This window comes from Onychostoma macrolepis, chromosome 18, assembly GCF_012432095.1.
Source record: "Onychostoma macrolepis isolate SWU-2019 chromosome 18, ASM1243209v1, whole genome shotgun sequence".
NCBI classification, from domain to species: Eukaryota; Metazoa; Chordata; class Actinopteri; order Cypriniformes; family Cyprinidae; genus Onychostoma; species Onychostoma macrolepis.
Genome location: NC_081172.1, coordinates 16,987,602 through 17,013,765, shown reverse-complemented (window position 1 = coordinate 17,013,765; position 26,164 = coordinate 16,987,602). Strand labels below are relative to the sequence as shown.

At 36.6% G+C, this 26,164-nt stretch overlaps 1 protein-coding gene and 1 long non-coding RNA gene across 6 annotated transcripts in view; one reads left to right on the top strand and one right to left on the bottom strand.

Moving 5' to 3' along the window:
* The window catches only part of LOC131524761 (uncharacterized), a 48,360-nt gene that overhangs the window by 7,963 nt on the left and 14,233 nt on the right, over positions 1-26,164 (top strand). The window contains exon 2 of the long non-coding RNA XR_009267066.1: positions 17,376-17,568. This is a non-coding gene — a long non-coding RNA (uncharacterized LOC131524761). The remainder of the gene's footprint in view (positions 1-17,375; positions 17,569-26,164) is intronic.
* b3gat1a (beta-1,3-glucuronyltransferase 1 (glucuronosyltransferase P) a) overlaps positions 1-26,164 on the bottom strand; it is a 44,773-nt gene that overhangs the window by 4,401 nt on the left and 14,208 nt on the right. For 2 of the 5 annotated variants that reach the window (XM_058752064.1, XM_058752065.1), the window contains exons 2-6: positions 17,370-17,487; positions 13,945-14,087; positions 11,096-11,167; positions 10,496-11,004; positions 1,920-2,216 (exon numbers count right to left, since the gene is read on the bottom strand). In XM_058752064.1, the coding sequence (XP_058608047.1) occupies positions 1,920-2,216; positions 10,496-11,004; positions 11,096-11,167; positions 13,945-14,056 (990 nt within the window). In that variant the 5' untranslated portion in view covers positions 14,057-14,087; positions 17,370-17,487. Of the gene's footprint in view, positions 1-1,919; positions 2,217-10,495; positions 11,005-11,095; positions 11,168-13,944; positions 14,088-17,369; positions 17,488-22,353; positions 22,370-26,164 lie in introns of those variants that run through there. The other 3 variants (XM_058752066.1, XM_058752068.1, XM_058752067.1) reach the window with 3 other exon arrangements.

The window sequence follows — 26,164 nt, the reverse complement described above, 5'->3', positions numbered from 1 at the left end:
AAATTAATTTGGAGTATTCTAAATGAGTGACCGCATGCTTGAGGTTAGGCATTTGCACAAAATATTCCCAAACCATCTTCATATAAGGGCTTTCCACACAACCTTTTCTTTACAGCATTTCTTTACGAAGGCAAGTTCTAGCCTGTGTGTGAATATGTGCAGAAAGTGTGTCATCCTCAAAACCAGTTTAAACACAATAAAAATCCAGATTACAGACCTCTCATTAGCAGCTGAACATAAAGGTACCTGTATACAGAGAGACCTCGCAGCTTGAGATATAATGCAATTTTCTTACTCTTTGATTGTATGATGAAACATATTTAAGATGAAATATCTTTGTATAAAACTGATGTCAGGTTTATGTTCTGTTTTGGTTTAGAGTTCCCAGTTCCGCTCTTATGTCAGTTTCAAGTGGTTGTTCTATTCCTGTGTCTTGATCTCTCTCCAGAGTGATTGCTAATTTGAGTTATTGTTAATAAAATTTTTACTGCTGCGACTAGATCCTGCTCAAACTCATCCTTGATGCAACCACTGTGACAAATGAATCTCAAAGTTGGCATGAAACAGAAGTTGTGATGGTCTTTTCTTCCCTATTGTGACCTCTCCTGTGAAAACCCGGCGAAAGTTGCATAATCTATAAGATAATAAGCTTCACAATAGTCATTTAAAATGTCAAAAATAGGTCATTTGTGTTTATTTTTTAAATGATTGATTATATGAAGCGATTCGAGATACAGTACTCAAATTTTCTTTTATAACATGATAAATACTAAAAATTTATTATTTGTGACCCTGGACCACAAAACCAGTCATAAGGGTCAATTTTAGTGAAATTGAGATTTATAGATTCAGAAAGCTGAATAAATAAGCTTTCCATTGATGTATGGTTAGGATAGGACAATATTTAGCCAAGATAAAACTATTTGAAAATCTGGAATCTGAGGGTGCAAAAACAAAATCAAAATATTGAGAAAATCGCCTTAAACATTGTCAGAATGCAGTTCTTAGCAATGCATATTACTAATAAATTAAGTTTTGATATATTAATGGTAAATATATTCATGGAACATGATCTTTACATAATATCCTAATGATTTTTGGCATAAAAGAAAAATCAATCATTTTGACCCATACAATGTATTTTTGGCTATTGCTACAAATATACCCCAGCGACTTAAGACTGGTTTTGTGGTCCAGGGTCACATTTTATTGACACTACGTCTTATGTTTTATTGCGCAAAAAATACCTGGCTGATTTCAATCTTCTCTGGGTTTACTTTCGATGCAGAAACACCTACGACTGTGACTTTACCCAGATTTTGGATTGTTGTGAGGATTATTTCACCGAAATTTCAAGAAAAGCTTATTGTTTTGTAACTCAACATTCTGCTAAGATAACTAGCTTATTTTAAGGACATTTTATGCCTGTGACGTGTCAAAACAATTCAGCCTTTGGATGTTGATCATGATGCTGATGCTTCGGGTTGATCAATTCCTATCTCACATGAAGAGCACTGCTGCATCGATGAAAAATCCCCCTCAGATAAACGGCTAGATGTTTGAAAATATATTTAAATAGGCCTTCAATACATATAGCAATGTTTTATTGTTGGCTAAATATCTCTTATTGTATATTAATAAAAAAGTAAAGCAAAGTACTTGTGTCTGATGTTTCGGTTCCTTTTTTATTTCATGAAAAGAACATGCATAGATGAGAAAATAATGAGCAGGACAGAAAGGGAAGAGAAGTTGTTGGGGTGGGGGGGGTTCTTTCTTGTACACAAGCTTAGCGAATGAGATCAATTGTGTAAAAAAAAATCTAAAATGTATTTTTATGTTTCTCTTGAAAAACTGCACATGGGTTTGGTACAACATAAGGTTGAGTCATTAATGGCATAGTCAGAGCAATGTTTCCTCACCTTAGTGCAGTTGGCCGCTTTGGGTTCCAGGTCATTGAGAGTGACCAGCTCTCTGAGCAGGCTGCTCTCCTGGTAGCCTCCCTTCACCCCTCGTAACTTGAAGTAGGCCTGAGGCTTAAACAGAATGAGCCGTAGGTTGATGGCAAACCCTGCCATGTCAATGGCAAAGGGCCGGTGAGGGTCGAATACTGTTTTCCACCCGTACACTTTTCCTGCTGCATTGACCTTTGGAGACTCGTATCGTAGACCTCCAACAAACGCTACAGGCCACACTGATACTTTACGAGTTGATCGCATCTGCAGAAGAGAAAAAGTATTTGTTTAGTATTTCATAATTTTACAGTGTTTACAGTATTTTTGACAAAAATGCAATCTTGGTGAACAAAAGTGACTTCTTTCAAAACATTAAAGGTGAACTTTGTATGATTTTTATAGGTGACCACAACAAAGCCGCCGCAACGAGTGATGCCCAAACTTCTGAAAGGTAGTTTTAAACGTGCATGTTACCTGTCGTGAAGTCTTTTAAATGAATTACCTGAAATGTAATCTTTTGTCATTGTATGCAAGAAAGTCATGAATCAAAAAACCGTTTCAGGGACACAAGCACAATTGTTTTGGAACGTTGCTGTAGTGAATTCTGCTTCAATTTTGTGTTTTGGACTGAAATAAAACCAAAAAAAGCCTTGTAGCAGCGGGCTTTTAGCCCTGCTGTACAAACATGCCACACAACTTTTATCATATCCTTGTCAGTTCACCTGCAGTTTATAGTGTGCTTTCACACTTTCACACTATAGAGACAACACAGGCCTCATGTATTGGACAGTTTAGTGACTCAAGATATACAAACAAATAGATCTTAACAGCAGGATTCATCCTGAGCAGGTCATGGGAGGTGAACAGAAATCGGAAGAGAGACAGTGAAAGACAGAGAACCAGTGAGAGAGAGAAAGAGAGACAGATTCTGCTTTAATCTTCCTGCTTCAAACACTCCCTACACTCCTACATCCAAATGCTTTGTGTGCCGCCCAGTTCAAGTGGTCCACATCATAAAAGGAAACTGCCTAATGAATAGTGAAGGCTAGAACGGGCGAGTGAAGCAGTTGTCTTTATACCCATAATGCATCGCCCACTGTATCCAAGGGAAGCTTTTACAAAGAACCACAAAAGGACTGAAGATGGAAAGGAACACTGTGCCTCTTTCTCATTTATGAAAACCACTCTCTCACTATGTGTTTGTAAAAATAAATAAATAAATTGATTAAGACTCAGCTAAATGTAAAGGATGGTTTTGCTGACTGAACTGTTACTGGCTGGCTGTCCACACTGATCCAAATGTAGCTCAAGTAATTGACTGCGACCCTTCCTCACCATATCAGGCTTTAAGTGAACAGTCCTGGCCAAAATGTCACCCTCAATCCGATTACTTCTGCAGCTACTAATATTATATTGTGCCACTGCCATTTTTCATTAAAGAAAGAGAGAGACATTTCTGTACCTGTTTGTGGAAACAAAAACAACTGGAAATGGGAAAGTGTTGAAAAGGATGCATGCTCGTTGCAGATTCAGGATGACATTAATCTTTTCTAAACTAGCTGTCATTGGGGAGGGCTGCTGAAGCTAGGCTGCCCTAGTTTAGCATAATGAACGGCTGTTTTCTGCTTTTTGCCTCTCATTTAAAGTGCTTCACGCTGAATTCTGAACTGAAGAAAATGAGAGAACCTATAGATTGGTGGTGTGTAGTGGATTTATAACTTCAGAAGCAGTTAATCTTAGAATATTTTTTTTCCTATCTGACATTTACATGGTTTCCAGGTTTTGGAACACCATTTACATTTTACTTTCAACAAGCAACCTAAATTATAATATTATGTTTATATGTGACCCTGGACCACAAAACCAGTCATAAGGGTCAATTTAAAAAATAAATAAATAAGCTTTCCATTGATGTATTGTTTCCTAGGATAGGACAATATTTGGCTGAGATACAACTATTTGAAAATCTGGAATCTGAGGGTGCAAAAAAATCTAAATATTGAGAAAATCGCCCTTAAAAGTTGTCCAAATGAAGTTCTTAGTAATGCATATTACTAATCAAAATTTAAGTTTTGATAAATTTATCGCAATAAATTTACAAAATATCTTCATGTAACATGATCTTTACTTAATATCCTAATGAAAGAAAAGAAAAAACGATCCATACAATGTATTGTTGGCTATTGCTACAAATATACCCGTGCGACTTATGACTGGTTTTGTGGTCCAGGGTCACATATTAGCACAGGTGTTTTCAGGTGTTAGCAGGGGTGTGTTTAGTGTTTTAGTGGCCCTCAATGGATTTTGCGATCGATTCTGGGGTAGGGATGGGTATCGTTTACACTTCCTCGATACTGCTTATCGATACCGTTAACCATACTACTCCCTATAATTTGGTGCAAAAATAAATTATGTAAAAAATGTTGAAGTTATTTCATTACTGCAGTTTACAAATGCTTCCAAGCAAACAGAAAAAGGCACATAAAGCACATTTTTAAAATAAAAAACAATCGGTTCTTGATTCCCATCGGAAAAAATCGCGTTGCGTGGGGGCCCCCCCTGGACTGCGGGGACGTGGTGCCTAAACACACTACTGGGGGGCGCTACACAATCTGTGAAACAAGATAGAAAAATATATTTTTTAAATGCATTTTGTTTATGGCTGTCAGAATTAGCTTAAAATAATTTAAATACACAGTTTTTTTTTTAAAATATTGTATATTATTTTATATTGAAAAAAGCACTATACCAGTAAATATGAATTTATTGATTGCAAATGTTTCTCTTTAGGTTTATACATCTAACATTTACTTTTTTTACTAAAGGGACAGTCAGCTGAATACCACTGATAACAGATAATATTTGAATGATTTATATTGGCATCAATTAGGGGTGGGTGGTATACCAGTAGATGCGATTAACCTGTAGCAATTTATCATAATAGTGATTTTAAAGCAGTTGAAATGCAATCCGCAGTGAAAGAGAAACTCATTTCGCTATATGTGCACGCTGTCTGAGAGGCACACGCATGTGAAGACGGTGCTCATAGAGCGTGGGAGTACTGAACGGAGTTATTCTTGCCGCTTTATAGGCCTTAAACGGTTAAATACACACACTTGTGTGTGTTTAGGTCTTAAGTGAAAGCAAACAGCTGAAAAAGAAAAGAAAAAGTATACTGGATCCAGGCAGCTCTTAAAGTGACAGCAGTCTAATATTCCAACTGTCTGTCATTCATGTTAATCAAACAACAAAAGAGAGAAAATCTCTCACTTCTCTTGACTAAATCACTATTGTAACTTTAATAAGAAGGAATATATATTTAATTTACATAGTGAATAAAATGCAGTGTTTTTATACATTTGATTACTTTTATAGAATGCACGTAGCATATTTCTTCTACTGTAGTTTTTTGTCCTATTGCTTTTAATTAGTTTCTTATTCTTATTTAATCACTGACTGTTTACTTGTCTTCAGTGAGCTTGAATTTTTTATTTAGGCTAGTATTAATTTTTGTGATATTGTTTTGTGATATGTATTTTTACCGTGGAAAAAAATTACTCATATTGTGATATAAGATTTTGGTCATATCGCCCACCCCTGGCATCAATACAGTAACAATAAACAAGTCAATTATTTATTTATATGTAAAATTAAGTTTGTGTTTATAATATTTCAGTTTTCATCACACACTGTAAATTAGTCTTTATAAAATTATAATTATATTTTAGCAAAGAGCCCAAAGCAAGGGCAATTAGATTAGGATGTTTATCATGTGACCAAGAGTGACTGATGTCTGAGTGGTCAGATGTTTAGTCTGTAATGAATCAGTTTTATCCTACTCAGGCCGCTTTTTGAACCGTTTGCAAGCATCAGAGGTGGTCAGTATTGCATTACCAAAGTAATCAGCCAAACACAGCGATGTAGAGACACTGTCTTCTATAGTGTGACATTTTCCTGGATTTTGTGTGGTTACCCCACACTATGCTTTTTATACTGTGCTGTATGTTTTGTTTTATTTTTGTACAGTAGATTTTTTCTCATCCACATTTTTGGGAGGAGGCCTGACCTAGACGTACATGCAGATGACTCATTATTCAGAATAGGACTTGTTGAAATGATTCTGTCAAGTCAAAGTAGTCACAGAGGAGAGAGGAAAGTGGCCTGTGTCCCTTGAGCTCAGAGCACTTACAGCGAGTCAATAGTGGAAAAGTAAGCCAAGAGAATGGGGGTAAAAATACACAGCATCTGTAAATAAACCCTGTCATTCAGAGTGCCTGCCTAAGCATTTTTAATAAGAGCTTAATAATTAATTCACCCTGGCAGGAATGGTTGTTTTAAACAAGGCCAAATGCATAATTCATGAACTGTTACTATATCTTCATTTCAAGAAGTAAAAGGGATTACCGTCTCTTTGTGAGATGTTTTCTCATTGTGGGTCACTGATTTTAGGCCACACACAGCTACGGCTCTTTTAAGTTAGATAGGAACATGAAAGCCCTGAGTGGGGTTGAAACTTGTTTATCTTGGGAAGACTGCTATTTAAATACATTATATATGAATTATAAACTTTGATACATTTTCTAAGATTTAATATTTAGAACAAGTATTTTCAACAAAGTCCACAGACCATAGGGGATCTGCGGTGGTACCGCAGGGGGTCTGCGAATTATAGCTTGATCACAAACTAATTTGTTTAAAAATTAAAATATGCATCAAACAAAGATACAATATTAAGTTAACTTCAATGAAAGCTTGAGTTAGGGAGCTAGTCTCTTCCACATGAAAATTTATAAGAAAATTAAAATGTAATGAAATATATGACTCTACAGATCAACACTGAATCATGTAAACAAATGGTACACATTAACATGATACTATACACATATTATCAAAGGCCAGGCCTGATTTAAAAGGCAACTGAGTTGTAAAATCTGCATTTTACAGTGTCCATGGAAAGTGCCATGCTATTGAAAGTATGTTAAGTATGAATATTAATCTTTTAAAATGTACAACCCACATATATCAACAGAAATGGCAGCTTTTGTTCCACCCTAATTATAGTCTTGTGTCTTTTGTTTCCAGTGTTTCAGAAGTATGTGCCTGATAATTTTTCACCACCCACCATCAATGATTTTTCTTTTCAGAGCAGCGTCTCAAAATTCAAAGGATTTGAAAGGTTTTTCATGTGAAGAAAGTCCTGACAGGTATTTATGTACCTGTAGCATAATAAAATCCAAGTAATAGTTACCCAAATGTGAAAATTCTGTTCACGTGACTTTCTTCACGTTGTTCCAAACCTGCATGACTTTCTAAGACTTTCCAAACCTGTTGTTTCAAACCTGTATGAATGTTTCAGCTGTTTGTGTCCTTATGATGAAAGTCAGCGCATTGATCAGTGTTTTGATTTAATTAAAACCCTCTGGTTGTGTTCAGGTCAAATTGACCCGAAGAAGATTTTATTTTTTTCCGAAAATACTAGTTAACGTTATCGCATTGGACTCAAACTTACTGACTTTGTTCACATAGGGTATGAGTACTTCTCATAAATTTTTTTAGAATTTTCGTAATTTTTTGTGGGTTTTATTTCACCTAGTCACACTTGTTGTGTTCCCGGTCAAAAATGACCGAACTCCAAACAACTGCTTATAAAGTTTTGTGTTTCTATTTGCATCTGATTAATCGTAAGCCTCATTTATCTGAGAGTAGGTACCTCATTTTTTGAGTGAATTTTTTTTTGTTTATGAATAATTTTTGAAAAATTAAACAAAAAATTATAAAAATTTGCACTGTTTCTCACACTAGTGTGCTTTAATGATTAATCAGAAAGTTTATTTTGTACAGAATTGAAAAAAATCACACTTGTGGTGTTCCCGGTCAAAAATGACTGGACTCCAAAAAATTGCTTATAAATCTGTAATTATGCTATATTATTACCAAATATTGGATTCATTCTTTTTGTCAACTTGTTTTCTTTCATTTAGGACTGGTTTTGTGTTTCTATTTGCATCTGATTAATCGTAAGCCTCATTTATCTGAGAATAGGTACCTCATTTTTTGAGTGAAAAAAGCATTTTTTATGAATAATATTCACAATATGAGATAAAAAATTATGAAAATTTGTACTGTTTCTCACACTAGTGTGCTTTAATGTTTAATCAGGAAGTTTGCTTTGAAATGCTTTTATTTTGTACAAAATTGCACAAAGTCACACTTAGTATTCAGGAGCATGTTGTGCTTGCAAACATAAAGGCCTTGGACCAGTGCGTGTGTGGATGCATGTATACTCACGCTATCACACACACACACACACACACACACACACACACACATACACACACACACATCTATGCATACAAACTATTGTGAGTATTACACCTATTTCATCCTACCCTGAACTGCATGCAATATGCTATTATGAATCTGATATTATAACTCTCTCTCTCTCTCTCTCACACACACACACACACACACACACACATCTATGCATACAAACTATTGTGAGTATTACACCTATTTCATCCTACCCTGAACTGCATGCAATATGCTTTTTTGAATCTGATATTATAACTCTCTCTCTCTTTCTCACACACACACACACACACACACACACAAACGCTCAAACTGCCTTGTCTTTAGCCTGCACTGACTTCAAAAGAATCTTTTCTTTCACCACATTCTAGACAAAACATTATGACAATAGGTTTTGAGGCTTTCGTGTTCTCACAGAGTAGACAAAAGTTTACAAATAAATTGTAGATTATACAAATGCCTAGGAAGGGACAACTGAAGATGAATCTTACAATGAAGATGCATTGCAAGATATATTGGAAGAGGAAAACATCACTGAACAAGCTGAAAACCTTGCAACAACTGAAGAGCAGCAATCTTATGATTTTGAGGACCCAGCTGAAGTTGATGTAACGTTCTGGTCGAAGGATGGAAAAAAGATTATTTTGAAGTCAATGCAGGTCAAAGACAAGGCAGTTTGAGCATGTGTGTGTGTGTGTGTGTGTGTGTGAGAGAGAGAGAGTTATAATATCAGATTCATAAAAGCATATTGCATGCAGTTCAGGGTAGGATGAAATAGGTGTAATACTCACAATAGTTTGTATGCATAGATGTGTGTGTGTGTGTGTGTGTGTGTGCGTGCATGCATGCGTGCGTGCGTTTGTGTGTGTGTGTGATAGCGTGAGTATACATGCATCCACACACGCACAGGTCCAAGGCCTTTATGTTTGCAAGCACAACATGCTCCTGAATACTAGTTGTTTCTCTTACTTTCATTCTTCCCCATTCACTTTCAATGGCCGGCCATTTTTGACAAGTGTGACTTTGTGCAATTTTGTACAAAATAAAAACATTTCAAAGCAAACTTCCTGATTAAACATTAAAGCACACTAGTGTGAGAAACAGTGTAAATTTTCATAATTTTTTATCTCATATTGTCAAAATTATTCATAAAAAATGCTTTTTTCACTCAAAAAATTAGGTGCCTACTTTCAGATAAATGAGGCCTACGAATAATAAGATGCCAATAGAAACACAAAACCAGTCCTAAATGAAAGAAAACAAGTTGACAAAAAGAATGAATCCAATATTTGGTGATAATATAGCATAATTACAGATTTATAAGCAATTTTTTGTAGTCCGATCATTTTTGACCGGGAACACCACAAGTGTGACTTTTTGCAATTTTGTACAAAATAAAAGCATTTAAAACCAAACATTCTGATTAATCATTAAAGCACACTAGTGTGAGAAACAGTGCAAACTTTTATAATTTTTTGTTTAATTTTTCAAAAATGATTCATAAAAAAAAAAAAATTCACTCAAAAAATGAGGTATCTACTCTCAGATAAATGAGGCTTACGATTAATCAGATGCAAATAGAAACACAAAACCAGTCCTAAATGAAAGAAAACAAGTTGATAAAAAGAATGAATCCAATATTTAGTGATAATATAGCATAATTACAGATTTATAAGCAGTTGTTTGGAGTCCGGTCATTTTTGACTGGGAACACAACAAGTGTGACCGGAGTCCGAACACAACCAGAGGGTTAAATATTAATCTGTTAATCATACAAATTAAGCATTTTGCTACAGAAGACTTATGGAATACCATTTGACGCATATGGCTTATTATTATGCTACTTTTAATGTCTTTTTTGGAGTCCCATTGACATTCTTCATATGGACAAAAAGCAGCTGAAACATTCTTCATAATATCTTCTTTTAATTTGGTTGTCCACAGGACAACATGAGGGTGAGTAAATGGTGACAAAATTTTCATTTTTGGGTGAACTATCCATTTAACGATTATGGAATTAAATGAGTATTTCACAGAAGGAGAGTGATGGGAATATAATACAATAAGACAAATGATCCTGCAGTTGAAGCACTCAAACAAAGCTTATTATTTTATGAATGTAGTTAAACTCCTTACAAGTGCAGTCACTTACCAAAACCCATTAATTGATGTTACCATACACAATTTATGTATCCTTTCAGATGGAGAAGATTTTTACCCCTGTCTTAACTCACCTCCTCAAACAGCTCCAAGCTGTATGTATTATCGTCATCTGCAAAGTAGACGATTCCTGTCTGGCTGCTGTTGGAGTTGAAGGTCTCCCGTAGCCATCTCAGAGCCAGGTTCCTCTGCATGGTGCCACGTGGAATCCTGGGATCTCTTGTGTCCCCTCGCAGCTTGTAGTTCCGTGGGGTCTCCACATTGAGGTGTGTGTAGTTCAGCCCCGTTTCCCTCAGAAGCCTCGTGACTAGAGGAGTTCGCCTCTGAGAGTCCTCCACCAGAATCCAGTGCAGGTTGGGAACGTGAAGGAAGGTGTTAGCCAATCGTGTAAGCTCGGCCTTCTGCACAGGACGGCTGTATGTCGGAGTGATGACGTGGATGGTGGGCAACACGTCAGACCAGGGCGGAGGTCTTGTGTAGACGTATTCTGTACGGACCACCTCCACTATGTCCTTGTCCTGTGAGCAGTATTCCTTTGAGTCCGTGGCTGGGCCCGTCTCGTGCCTAGTCTCCGTCCCATCATCTGCCAGACAGAGAAAGAGAATTAAGACATTAGCACACCCCAGGGCTGCTCTCTTTATGTCTGACACATGCCACAAACCTTAGAGGAGTACCTGCTAGCCGTTGCCGGTGGATGGTTAGACGCTCTGGTATGATTAAGATCTCTTTTACTAGATGGTGACAGACTGGAGAGGGTGAGAGCAGGAACCGTGAGATCATAATACGGTTACTCCACAGGAGTAGAAGGCACTGATTCAAACCCATAAAGCACAGGTTCTGCATGATCTGCTCTTGAATTCTTAACACTATAGTTCAGACAAAAATGAAAATTCTTATGTCTTTCCAAACTTGTATGACTTTCTTTCTTCCTTGAAGCAGAAAAGGAGACATTTTGGAGAATATTCTGGCATAATTATAAAAAAAAAAAAAAAAAAAAAGCATCAGAATGCAGCATATAAGTTTATCAAGCTAGTAATAGCACCAGTAATGTCAATATGACTCACTGTATTCATGGGAATAGTATTTGGCATCTAAGCTGTGGTAATGTTTCTTCAGACGGCAATGGCACGAATGTTCTCGGGATTTGAGGATTATGGTGGATGGGCATGCTGATCAGATTTGGGAATTGCTCACATAAGGCAATTGTTTGGCCTTGAAGGACTTGGAATGCTGCCTGAGTGGTCTGATATACTTACAATAATGCTAATGCTTACAATAAGGACTCTTTTGGACTGCCCTTTTTGTCGGTGTGTTCCCACAAGGCTATATATAACAGCGACACATATTGGTTTTTAAAAATAAATTATTAAGACTGTACTTAAATATGCTTGTTACAAGTTTTATATTCATACAGTACCTGCAAACTCTGGGCCAATAGAAAAGGAAACATTGCGATGGGTGTGAGAAAGGGGGAGATCAACTATAATAATATTCATTAATCTTAATCTTAATTATTAAACTCTTTAAATTCATTGAAAAAATATTGTAATCAGCAGTAGACATTGTTTTGGAAAAATCAGATTTTAGAATATAACTACTGTACGTTTAGGTAGCAAAGTGGTTTTGAATTCCAGTGTCTGTGGCAGAGATCACCAATGAAGTCCGAAATCCTGCAGAATTGAACTCCAACCCAAATTAAGCATCAGCTTATCAAGGTCTTTGCAACTGCTTGAAACACCCAGGCAGGTGTATTGGAGAATGTTGAAGCTAAATTCCACACGTGGATTCTGAACATTGATTGAAGAGCCCTGGTCTATGGCATCGTACTGAACAGTATTTATTTATTTTTTCTATAAAATGATTGCACCTGTACATGAAGCAGTGCTGCGTTTTTGGGCATTATAGATGAAAAAGAAAATGCAATCAAACCTTTTCTGAAGACAGACTGCTCTCTTCAGAAATACAGTACATCTATATAAAGACACCCCCACACACAAAATTTGCAGGTATGTATAATATTAAGAAGTGGCTAGATGTAGGCGTTTCATTAGGCCGGTGTGTCCAATCCTGCTCCTGGAGGGCCAACGTCCTGCAGAGTTTAGCTCCAATCTGCAATAACACACCTGCTAGTTTCTAGTAATCCTTTTGAAGACTTTAAATTGCTGGTTGAGGTGTGTTTAATTGGGGTTAGAGCTAAATTCACATACCTTTGATGTCAGTCTATTGACTGCAAAGGTTTCTCAGTGAAAGTAATAAGCTTACAGGCCACATTGCAATAAATATTCTGTAGTGTGCTTTTGGCGTCTGTATAGTGACACACAGAGCTCTTGGATAAGCAGAAGTATCAGATGGCTTTAGAAGACTGGAAAACTTTGGGTTTAGAACTGGTTGCAAATATAGCGCCTTTGTGTGCTACAAATACATTTTTTTGTTCCATGGAAGAAAGAAAGTATTTAAATTTTTGGCTGAACTATTCCGTTGAATCTCTTAAATGAGCAAGCTGGAATGATATTGCTGAAATAATTAGTGTTACCAAATATCTTATTTTTGTTTTTCAAGAATATTTTCACAAAATGATGGTGTGGGCAGTTCCAGCACATTCCTGCTGATAGCTCATTAAGGGCAGAAATCATGATGGCATCTCACATATCAGATCTTTATCACTGTTCAATTAGTGCCCTGCTCTCACTTCAGACATTTTAGCACCATTAGATTAGCACACTCCATTAGCAGTCCAGATGTTCACTGCCTCCTAGGCATCATACAAACTCACGTTAATTGCTTCATGATAATTTCTATGAATACACATCTGTAAATCTCCATAAGCTGACGATATTGACATGCATTTATATGGACAGATCTTCAAATGCTAGGTGTTGTATTTCCCTGTAGGTTGAGCTAGAGGTGGTCAGTGAATGATAGATTGTCGTGAAGCCATTAGATTGCCCCGAATGCCCCATAAATAACAGGTTATGTGTACAGCTTGTGTGTGTGATTCATCCACTTACATAAGTGTTTTAATGTAAGTGCTAAAATAGCTATAAGACATGCAAACGGGTAATTCTGACTTAAAGCCACCAGAAATGCTCCTCAGAGGGTGGTTTTATTGGAGAAATCTTCTGCAGTTGAATAAATGAGAAGCTGTTGGGTAATTTCATTGGAGTCAGTGGACTCTTAAAGCGAGGCACATGAGCTGAAACTCAGCTAATGCGTTAGAAAGTGAGATTTGTGTTAATCTACATGAATAGTTAATTTAATGTCACATGAAATCAAAGCACAATGTGCTGAAAGACAAAGTATACTTAGTCAACTCACGGTTTTGTGGATGTTTAGAAAGAAAACAAATTTGTATTTAAGTGGCAAGAAAATAAATCTTGTTTAGCACCACTTTTATAATGCTCTTTTAAAGATCATTTTGCAGTAAGAATAACATTATGCAAATGAGCAGAAATGAATTTTGTCATTTTGATTGATAACAAAATTGGCCCTGACAACATGTTATATGTGTAAGAGAGACTGGTACCCTTTCGGATGGCCAGCAGGGGGGCAATTGCACTTTGGTGCCACACAGTGATGAGGAGGGTCCATGGTAACACAATCAACACGATGGCAAGAATATCTCTTCTCTTCGGCATCTCCAGGGTTGGTTCTATGCCTGGTCATTACCTGAGAGAGGGAAATGAAGAGAGTCAGACACTAAGAGAGATACTATATAAATGGAAAGATATGTGGGAACCTCATAAGTGTCAGGGAATTAATATCCTATCTGATCAAAATGACTATCACCACTTTTATTAGATTTCAGCTCCATGTGGTCAAGTCAAAAATGATAAACCATTATTCTGCCTGTCTCAGATCTCTGGTAACACTGTGTGACCCAAGAAGGACCTCAGGTCTCTTTTTTTATGGTTTCCTCAAAATATAACCTTGCCAAACATTACAGAAACATCACAGATAAAATAATTCAAATGATAGGTGTAATGATTCTATATGGGATCCTTGTCCAAAAGAGAGGATTAAATCAATAAAAAAATAAAAAATGAACTACAATTTATTGTAAAGTAAATAATATGTTTATTTTTATGACTGTCCTAATCACGCCATAAAACACAAGAACACCACGTCCTGGTTTAGGTCTGATGATGACAACTCACCCACTTCTTGTTTATGAATCATTTTCTAAGACAAGTGAATTAACTGAAAGACTACCAGGAAAGGAAGTTCACTAAATGAATTCACAATTTGCACACATTCATGTAGCCTAAGGCCCCGTTTACACTAGTGCGTTTTCATTTTTAAACGCATAACTTTTGCTACGGATACGCCTATCGTTTACGCTACTTCGGCGTTTTCAAGGTCGAAAACGGAGACTTTTGAATACGATGGCGTGGCTGCCCACATTCTCTCTGCGTATCCTTGACGACCGTGTAAACAATAACATCATGCTCGTTATTGTACCCATAGATATGTATCATGTATGGGTAGATCCCCCATTCGACCGCTCCAAGCACGCAGACGCTTCCGCGATCTAAATAATAGGATCTATCTATGGTTGTACCTGCAGGCATTTGTAATAACATGTAATGTTGAAAAAAAAAAACAATAAACGCCATCACAAAATGTGTAAGGGTTTTACTGGTTATAATGGGACTTGTATTGGTTTAATGGAAACTGTAATGGACCTTGTGGGTCTCTACTGGTAATTGGTCACCTTCTAAATCCTAATGGAATATGTCCCAAAACACACAAGCCCATTTTTTAATGATTAAAAGTTGATGGTTTGTAATGTTTGTAATGGTATTTGTGATTCATTTGTGATGGTATTAGGATTTTCTGTGATGGTTGTATTGTTTTTTCAGCAGGGTTGCCTCATTGGTTTATATAATGCATTTTAAGTCATTTTAAAGGCTGTTGTTGGCTTAGGTTTGTTTTTATAACCACAAAAAATATTATCTTAATACTTCTTTGTATATTATTATTTGAAGTAACAAAACCATTGTTAATTTGCTGTTACCATAGCTACAAGAACCGTGATTATTATTATTATTATTATTTATTAGTGTTAAAACCATGGCTAACTTTCCAAAGGGAACATGGAAACTCGGAGAGAATATTAAATGTGTTGGTGGTGGTGAAATTATTACGACATTAAAACACGTTATTTACCTCAACACCCAAAAAAGGTTTCACAGGTTTATGAATGTAGCATAACGTTACCTGAAAGTGACGCATGGACTTTGTTTTCATCTTTTTTCTTTTTTTTCTTGGTGCCTGCTAGTCATTCAGCCGCAAACATGAGGTGGGAGCATAGACTGTATAAAAACAGGGTGCAAGCGGGCGCTACGTGTTTTATTTTATTTTATTTGTTGTTGTTGTTTTTGAGCAACTGGGATGGTGCCCCCCTGGGAGTCGGAGCGGCGGTATACTGTTCGCGGCCATGACTAAACTAAAGAACAAATAAATAAGTCATGGGAAGAAATTCTTCATTTCTGACCACCATATATTTTTCCGCATGTCATATGCGGGGCTTGTAATTTACAGTACAACAGTATTAGACTATATATTTTCATGTTTGAATGTTCAAAACCACAAAAACTGTAGTAGTTTGCTCCACTGGATATTACTGTCTGTCATTTAATATTTATATTTATATTGTAAAATGTCAAATATTAAACGTTTAGCCAAGCCACCTAGCCTACATCTTACCGTCACTGTTACAAATGAAGCGTGATGCAGGAATTAAAGCTTGGTTTCTGTAAACAGTAAAGCCCGCCTTTCTTTGATTTGTTTTGATTGGCCATCTCAATCATTTTGACATTGCACCAGCGCTGTTAGACCACTAACATACAGAGCTATGCGTAATGGACTGCAGCGGGGCAGCATTAATAAAATCAAATTAGTCCCTATTTGGCCATATCTTATCATTGCTCAGCTCAGAAACAAATTTCACAAATCACTGTGTCAAGGAGGAATAAACAAAATATCATTGAAGAGCAAAAACAAAGACCTGTTATCGTCGATTCTCGCTAAAATAACGCTGACCTGTGAATCTAGCCTAACAGATTTGGTGGAAGACGATTGTAATCAAGGTAAAGACGATTGCATCTACGCACGTTACGATTGATGCGCATACAAACCATGTAACGTTATGCGCGCTCTCGGCGCACTGGTTGCCAACATCATGTTTTCATGAACGCGTTTCCGTACATTCGCGAAGATGTCAAAAACCATGTCTGGCAGTTGTTTTATAATTAATAAGTTACTCGCCGAAAACACGAGCTCGCGAGGGTCTGTGGTGTTGTACACACGGGCATCAGACGCTCCAAGCTCAGTTTTTCCCATTATTTTATTAGTATTTTTAAAATCTAGCCAGTTAACTTCTGTATAATCTATTTTGATACTTGAAGTAACCTTACCATATATAGTTTGTAAACACTGCAATGCCAGTTAAGCTTTTAATGCCTAGATTTCTGTAACGTTAGGCCTGTGCCAGTAGGTGGCGATGATAAGCGTCTTTATGTGTTATTAGCAAATTATTAAAGCAGAAAACACTTCATCCTTGATTTTAAACCAATTAAATTTAGCAAACACAGTCACTTTTGAGTCTCTGTGAGCTTCACATAATCTGTTCCTGTACTAAGGAGCTAATTCTGACTTTTTGGACAAAAGCGGTTCAAGAGCCGCGGCCATTTGTTTTTGGATACATCCCTTTCAGCTTTATGGGGGTGCTGGTTAAGGGGTTCAATTTAGCAGTTATTCATTTGACCTAATCTCCACATAGTTTCTTAAGTTTGACATTCATTGACTTTATTTTTGGCTTGTTTGTTCTTTTCCTAATGTTTTTGTTTTAATTATTGTTATTATTATTACTTAATGCTTCACTTACCAGAAAATAAAGAAGACGGAAATTGTATTATAAATAAAACATTATTATTGTTAACTTCTCACCCTTAGTTACAAACGGCGGATGGCCACGAGCGTGAGGTCCAGCTGTGACAGCCGCATGCTGGAGGTCATCCACCACGCTGTTGGTTCCCAGAGCATCCCATGCTGCGGTCCAAAGTTCCTAAAACACACAAAAAAACAGACACCTTTGATGCACAAACTGCAGATTCTGTCTGTTCATTTCTGGGAAGACAATCACAAGGTATAGTTGATGAGACCATTATTTTGTTGTCTTTCTTCCACCTCCTGTCCAACCGTTACAGTGATTAATGTTTTCTGGTCCCAAATTACAATATTAATACCTAGTAAAGCAATCCAGCGCTGATAAATGAATCCTTTTGCATTTGGAGCGGCATTTGTTTGCTCTCACTCTCCTTTAATCTCAGTGGTAATATTTGCAATACAGGAACAGATGAATTAGCTGTCAGGTGCCCTTTGTACCAAACCTCTTCCTAAGAGAATAATAATTCTGTTATGAAACTATTATCACTGAAGCCCGTCCAGACACACATATGAAAGCTGGGTATGATGATGCTGTGCCTTGAACCAAGCCTGTCTGTGTGTGTAGGCTGTAGCACAAATGCTGGTTGACTGCAGTAGCGACAGTGTATTTTTAGCTTCTCTGGAGGCAGAAAAATTGAAGAGAAGAGAGAGAGTTGATTTTTTTGAGAGCAGCATGGCCCCTGTCTTTTTTTTTATATTAAGCAGAAATATAGTGTTAGGAGTGCATGTGGTTGAAAAACAACAATATATCTAAAAAAAAAATTTTAAATTTCAAATTTTATTTCAGTTTTTAGTAGAAGTAATATAATCAATAAAATAAACATAACCAAAGTCATCATTAAGGTCTTCATATCATCCAGAATGGGTTTATTTTGCAGTAATGAATGGCTACATTATCCCACTTATTACATGACTACTTGGCAAATAAATAAATAAATGGACATTAAGTATTGATATGAGTGATATTAATTTATTATGTGAGATAAAGGAGACCATGGAGTGATATGAGACAGAATAAGAGAATAGTTGCCAGAGACGACAATCTAATATACAGTTTAGCATCATTATGAAAAAATAATGATAGAAGAATGGCACAGTCGACCAATCAGAATCGTGTTTTCTAATGCAATGAAGGTAAATCTAACAACAGAATCAGTCGAATCGAAACCTGCCAAACAATACAGTACATGCGCATTTGAATGTAATCTCAGACGTCATTGATCTGTTATTATGTTGTTCTTCGCTGTGACTGTCAGGCAATATATGTTTAATCAGTTTATGTTCACTTATTATTATACTAATAATAGCACATCAGCCAGTTCACCTCACTGTAGTTCATCCTCTGTTGACAGATAGATTTATCAAGTGTAGGGATTCAATATTAAACTGTATCAAAGTGCAAGATGCTGAGTCTTCATCTCTCAGGTGCTGTGCGGCACAAGACCCTTAAAGGATGTAATAGGCCTGTTTTACTGAAATAATGCTGCTCCCTGGAAATCACACAGGCAATCTCTTCACGCACAGACCAGCCGCACTCTGTGTGTATGCTGAATTTTTAATTCAGGCTTAGTGACCCATGAAGACAAAAGGACAAGGACAAGCGGACTTGTCAATCCTGAATGGTTATATACTGATCAAAGGAAGTTTAGCAAAAGGCACTTGAATAGGGTCCAAAACTAAAAAAGGGTTGTTGTTATTATTATTATTTTTTCTCAGTGAAAGGGGTACTTAAAGGGATAGTCCACAAATGACAATTTCAAATAACAGATTTCAAAAATGAAACTTCTGTCATCATTTGCTCGCCATCATGAAATATTCTCTCTCTCTCTCCCAAATCATTACCCAAATCAATGTTAATCAAAACATTTGGTCACCAACATTCTGCAAATATATTTTCTTTTGTATTCTGCAGAAGAAAGAAAGTCATACAGGTTTGGAACGACATGAGGATGAGTACATGATGACAGAATTTTCATTTTTGAGTGAACTATCTCTTTAATCTCAACAATGTTGATTTGTCAACCTCAGGAGGTCAAACTAAATATCAAAAGGGCTGTTTATGTTCTATTAATTTTATAAGTTTTAGCTTTGCAGCTGTATTACTGTTACGGAGTCTGACATACAACAACATAATCCTTAAATAAAATACATAACATAACAATTACTTCAGCCTGTTGCATTTCCAGCGATAAACCTTAAATGGTCACACTTCAGTTTAAGGTCTGATTCTCACTATCTGCTACAACTTTTACTCTTAATTTGCTGCTTATTAATAGTTAGTAAGGTATTTGTTAAGTTTAGGTATGGTGTATGATTAAAGGATCTAAAATATGGTCGTGCAGAATTAAGATATTAATATGTGCTTTATAAGTACTAATAAACAGCCAATATGCTAGCAATAGGCTAGAAAATTTGAGTATAAATATTTAAAGCTGCAGTCCGTACGTTTTGCCTCTTTGTCGCCCTCTCTGTTTGAAACCTGCAATTGCAGTTACTTGCGGAATTATTTTAATTGTGTGGGTAGTGCTCCGGCACGGCTCCAGCGTGGATGAATCTAATGTTTTGAGGTGAATGTGTGGTTGTCATTCACGCACCGGTATGGATACTGTACTTAGGAATCACAAAGATATTGTCATCAGAACAAGTAGCAAGTCTGCCACATTTGTTCTGACCAACTGAGGGAAAAAAAGCATTACAATAAATCACGCTACCAATGGTGATTAAATCTAACGATCGATTAGCTCATATCACATCAAACCATGCAAATTATTATCATTGTTATACTTTGTTTTCAAATTGTTAATGTTAACAACATCAGCATTGCGTGACTACGTGTTTGTAGTGTGTATTAGCGTGTAGATTTCAATTTTTGTACAGTATAATTATATACTGTATAGTATAGACAATAATCTCTAATTGTCATACCGTTCGAATTTCATATTAAGAAATTATTTTAACCCAAAAAGATAATTATTCTTCCTTCGAACTGGTTCTCTTTAAAATAAAAATCCTGTGTAATTCCAGGCTAGCTGTAATCAGATGCACATTTAAAACTGGAATAATTTAATTTCAGTCGCATGTTTCATAAACTCATAATCCTTTCTGGATTACAATCCGCCATCATAATGATAAAGGTAATCATTCCAGCTGCTGTGAGAAAAGGCTAACGATCCACCACCTGCAGCATCCACACATGCGATAGCCTATTAGCTGGGACTCGATCTTTATGTTTACAAATTAGAAAATATTATTATAATCTTACCGTTGTTAATCGGGCTAAAGTAAGGCGATAGTTTTGAACACTGGATAGTTATGTACTTGCTCAGATATTGATTTCGGATCATTTTTAACCAAAAAAAAGTTACGGACTGCAGCTTTAACAGTTAAATATTTGTTTTAAAAAAGGAAAGGATAAGGAAATTTAATTTATTATTTTTTATTTATTAAATTTTTTCTTACATGTCATGCTGTAAATAACGTTCAAATAATTTCGCTTTTTGGCTGTTACAATTTTTAGGATCTTTTTGTAATGGGGTGGAAATCAAAAATTATTATTATTATTCCTAGCACTTTATTAAAGGGAGCAGTTTTCACTATTAAGCTGCTTATTAGCATGCCTATTATTAAAATATTGGCTGTTTATTAGTACTTACAAAGTACATATTCTGCATGACCATATTCTACATCCCTAATCCTACACCTAAACTTAAAGGGATCATCGGATGCCCAAGTTGATATGATTCTTTATGTTCTTAATGAAAAGTCTATAACATTGGTTAAAATTTCTCAATGGTAGTGTAACACAACACCCTTTTTACCTTGCCAAAATCAGCTCTGCAGACATCAACTCGTTCTATTGCATGTTGCTTTAAATGATAATGAGCTTTGCTGACCTGTGGGATGAGTGCTCTGAGAGACTGTTTACTTTAGCCGCATTTAGCTGCAAAACTTGCTAACTAGCACGTTATTAGGAAAGGTGATTGCAAAGATTCATAAAAAACCCTTATACTCACTTCTGCTGTAAGTGAAGCTGGATCAAGAATGATTCGCGCGAACATAAATGCATTTAGGTAGATCGAGGGCGTTATTCCCTTCACAAACAAAAGTAATCCTCTGCATCTTCAGCGGCTCAGATGTTGGGAGTAAATGACGACTGCTATGTTCATTATTACGTCCAACAACAAAACACCTCAACCACTATGGAGTCATTCTTGTCTACTCCTGCTCCAGAGTCGAAACAATGGCAGTTGGACTGTTCACAGCTCACTCAGGGCCGGTCTAAGGTAAGACGGCCGTGTCAATCAACTATCGTGGGAGCGGCCTTCGTCTGTGTGATGTCACACAGACAAGAAGCTGAGAATGACCTGATTTGAAAAAGGGGATATTATTTTTAGGGATTAAATAAAAACCACTGGGTGGATTTTTATCATTATAGGGTAGATGTGTACACACACTGCCAACACACATTTATGTTCAAAAAACATGTAAAAGTGAATTTAGCATCCGATGACCCCTTTAACAACTACTTTACTTAACTATTAATAAGCATCAAATTAGGAGTTTATTGAGGCAAAAGTCATAATTAATGGTTTGTTAATGGAAGGAATTGGACTTTAAAATGAAGTGTGACAATATTTTTACATTATTATATTATTATTATGCGTTTGATCTTTAAAATTAGTTGATAATTAAACATAATTTTACTATTTTAACTATGCATGTAATAATTACAGGGCTCTCAAGTCTCACGCATTCGGAGTGAGACTCACGCATTTCAACCACTGATCTCTATTATAGATCAGTGATTTCAACCCGTTCACACGCTTTCACGCCACACCTTGTATTTCTCACGCTGAGAAGCTTGTCCCGCTACAATTACTATACAATTAATATACCATTAATAGATGAGGGAATACGGAGGTAAGTTTTCTGCCGAGTTCATAGCTCTCTGGACTCTGGAGTTATGGAGTTAAATGCCACCTACCAGCCAATCAGAAATTAGGATGTTGTTGTTTCCGTTTAAATTACGAGATTCTGCCGCAATCGGGTTCGTTAATAAGCAACATGGATGCGCGCGCACATGGAGTGTAAATTGGAAGAGAAAGATACGATGAATGCTGTAGGTAACCCCTTCATTTATTTATTTATTTATTTTTTTTCGATTTTAAGATTCCTCTACGAAATCACTTTCCTGTGAAAAGATAGCGAGAGCTGATGTTGGGGAATATAGCCAAATTCGCGCTAAAGTATTATTGATGCAGTCAAAAAATAAAAATAAAAAAAAAAAAAAACCTCTCCAACTGCTTTGCAACCAGAAGCTTTAACTTAGCTTTGGCTTCCTGAAAGGAAAGTACTAGAGATGTTATAACAGTTGGTGAATCTGATAAAAGACAGACAAATTCATGCAAATAAAATAAATTGTTTTACATATTTAAAAAAGGATAAAAACTACAAAGAAATTTGGCCCCAAACATGCCAACTGAACAGCAGTGCTCAATGTACATACTGTACACACACAGTAGGATTACAGAACTTGTCCTGAACATGTATGTCAAGCTCTCTCTCTCTGTGTGTGTGTGTGTGTGTGTGTGTGTGTGTGTGTGTGTGTGAGAGAGAGAGAGAGAGAGAGAGAACACATTTCAGCTTATGATTTAATTTTTTTCTGTTGTGTTTGTTGCACATCTTGATGACAGGGGTAGGGGGCTCCCATATAAAGCACTGAGGCTTCCCCAAATTCAAATTCAGATGCAGTGTGTTTTCCATGGTGGGTTTGAACAAAACCAAAACTAGAAACAGTTTGGCTCTGGATGGAACGCTATTATCATGACAGTGCTTTATGTGGGAGTCCTCTACCCCTGTCATCAGGCATCAAAATGTGCAACAAACATTTACAACAAAAAGAAAAGAAACATAAGCTGAAATGTGTTCTCTGTCTCTCTCTCACACACACACACACACACACAGTTTGACATACATGCTCAGGGTAAGTACTGTAATGTATATGTGTACAGTATGTACATTGAGTACTGCTGTTCAGTTGGCTTGTTTGAGGCAAAATTTTATTTTTATTTTTGATACATTTGTATTTTTAAATACATAAATCTTTTTATTTTATTAGAATGAATTTGTCTTTCATCAGATTTACCAAATGTTATAACTTCTATTTGTGCTGGTCAATTATGAACAATAGGTAAAATTGAACTGCTAGCAAAAACTTGGGTGCTGCAAATATTTGAGTTGCCCCTCCCCTTTGAGTGACTCCTCCCCTTTGCGTGGCCCCTCCCTTATTCTCACTCCAAACTTTCGCTATAACTTGAGAGCCCTGGTAATAGAACGCTTGGTACACCAAAAAATGTTTATGATTTTAATTGTTAGATACAGTTAGATACAATTGTTAGATACCCACTGAGGTGGGACCAAGTAAAATGGGAGGAGGGTGGAAAGATCAATATAGAAATAAAAATAGCTACATGTAATGCTAGGTTGATTTTATGTTAGGTAATAGTTTATGTTATTTGTGCTTGCAAAATGCTTTAAACGTAGTATTTCTGTAAAGTGCCAAAAGAACAAGGTTAGAATGACAAATAATGCGGTCTGAATCACAAACATCAGATTCAATCAGCATGGCCTTGACAAAGCATCAACCACACTTAACCAGCTGTAAACAGAATGCCTGCAGATCCATAACTACCATCCCGTTGTGATGAGAACCTGCCAAACTGGCTCTAGTCTCTCAAGGTGCTAGAGTCCCTCACCCCAGTCAACCTCCCACTAAGTTTGTAAGCAGAAAAGCTGGCGCAGTGTCCATCACTTACAAGAGGATTTGGAGTTACATGGCCCAGGGATTTTTAATCTCAGTAATGAAAGATGGAGTTGATAAAGCATCTTTTTGTGAATGCTGATATTTCTGCTGCGCCTCCTCTGAACGAGCTAATTAGAATGCACTCCCAGACCTGAGAGCACGGAATACAGCACATCGTATTAAAGCCCCGTCCAGCTCATTTTCTGTCCCTGCTTATATATTCACTCATTTCCTGACCGCTGCCCCCTGCTTTGTACGTGTCCCAGTAATGACTTAGAACGCTGCTAAGAAAGGTGGCCTGACAGGTCATTATTGATATTCACAAAGCCCATTTACCTGATGATCTCAGCACAGATGAAGACTAAAAAGTGCAAGCTTGACACCAGTATCTATCTATCTATCTATCTATCTATCTATCTATCTATCTATCTATCTATCTATCTATCTATCTATCTGTCATCTATCCATCTGCTGTCTGTATGTCTGTCTGCCTGTCTAGCTATCTATACATCTTTCCATATATCTGTCTATCCATTTGACTCTGTCTGTTAGTTATCCATCTTTCTTTCTTTCTATCTATCTATCTATCTATCTATCTATCTATCTATCTATCTATCTATCTATCTATCTATCTATCTATCTATCTATCTATCTATCTATCTATCTATCTATCTATCTGTCTGTCTGTCTGTCTGTCTGTGTGTGTGTGTGTGTGTGTGTGTGTGTGTGTGTCTGTCTGTCGTCTATCCATCTGTTGTCTGTATGTCTGTCTGCCTGTCTAGCTATCTATACATCTTTCCATATATCTGTCTATCCATCTGTCTGTCTGTCAGTTATCCATCTATCTATCTATCTATCTATCTATCTATCTATCTATCTATCTATCTATCTATCTATCTATCTATCTATCTATCTATCTATCTATCTATCTATCTATCTGTGTGTGTGTGTGTGTGTGTGTCTGTCTGTCGTCTATCCATCTGTTGTCTGTATGTCTGTCTGCCTGTCTAGCTATCTATTCATCTTTCCATATATCTGTCTATCCATCTGTCTGTCTGTCAGTTATCCATCTATCTATCTATCTATCTATCTATCTATCTATCTATCTATCTATCTATCTATCTATCTATCTATCTATCTATCTATCTATGCTTTTGTCTGCTCATCTATCATGGTTCTCCAATCTTTCTGTCTGTAAACACTCAGTGCCATTGACAGGTTTGAATGTATACTTAACTCTCTGTGTTTTCTACAAGTTGCCGATGAAGTTCTTAAACATTTAATCATAAGTCCTGAACAGCTCCATCATGGCCCTTAGTCAGCGCTATGTACACAGATTTACATCTCTGCATTTGTATGCATCAGCTCTATCTTTTCTCCGCTCAGTGTTGTTAAATAACCTAATCAGCCAGAAGGAGATGGAGGAAATGCTATTCCCGCTTTGATTTAGAGGGGAGTATTTTTTCAGTAAGGGTAAGTTAAGTAGGTCTAAGCCATTTGCACAGAGATAGATGTGATTGATGGTGAGAGTCCTGTCTTCAGCGTACTAGCTCAGCACTGACGAGAGATTCAAAGGCTAGCCTCAGGCTGGCCATGTCACACTGAAAACCAGCACCAAGACCTGTCCTCCTTCCACCATTCCATTTATTTTCAGTTTGCAGATTGTAATCTGAAGGGCCAGCCACAAAATTCAGGCCGAGGACAGAGATAGCAGCAACTGGAATTGGTGCCCAGACTGATGTGGATTAGTTACGATGGCTCTTGTGTTGATCTGAGATATTTATGCAGCCTCTGAGCCATATTAATCAACATTGTGTTTATTAACCCTTTTAAATGTATATTGAAAAAAAAAAAAATGTTTCTGACAGAACAAGAAACTCTTCACACACAACATTGCTTCAAAGAAAAAAGAAAGAAAAAATGAAAAAACAGATTAATTTGAGAAAAACTGATTTGTTGCAATATAGCAGACTTTCTTTTTGTCTCTGCTAAT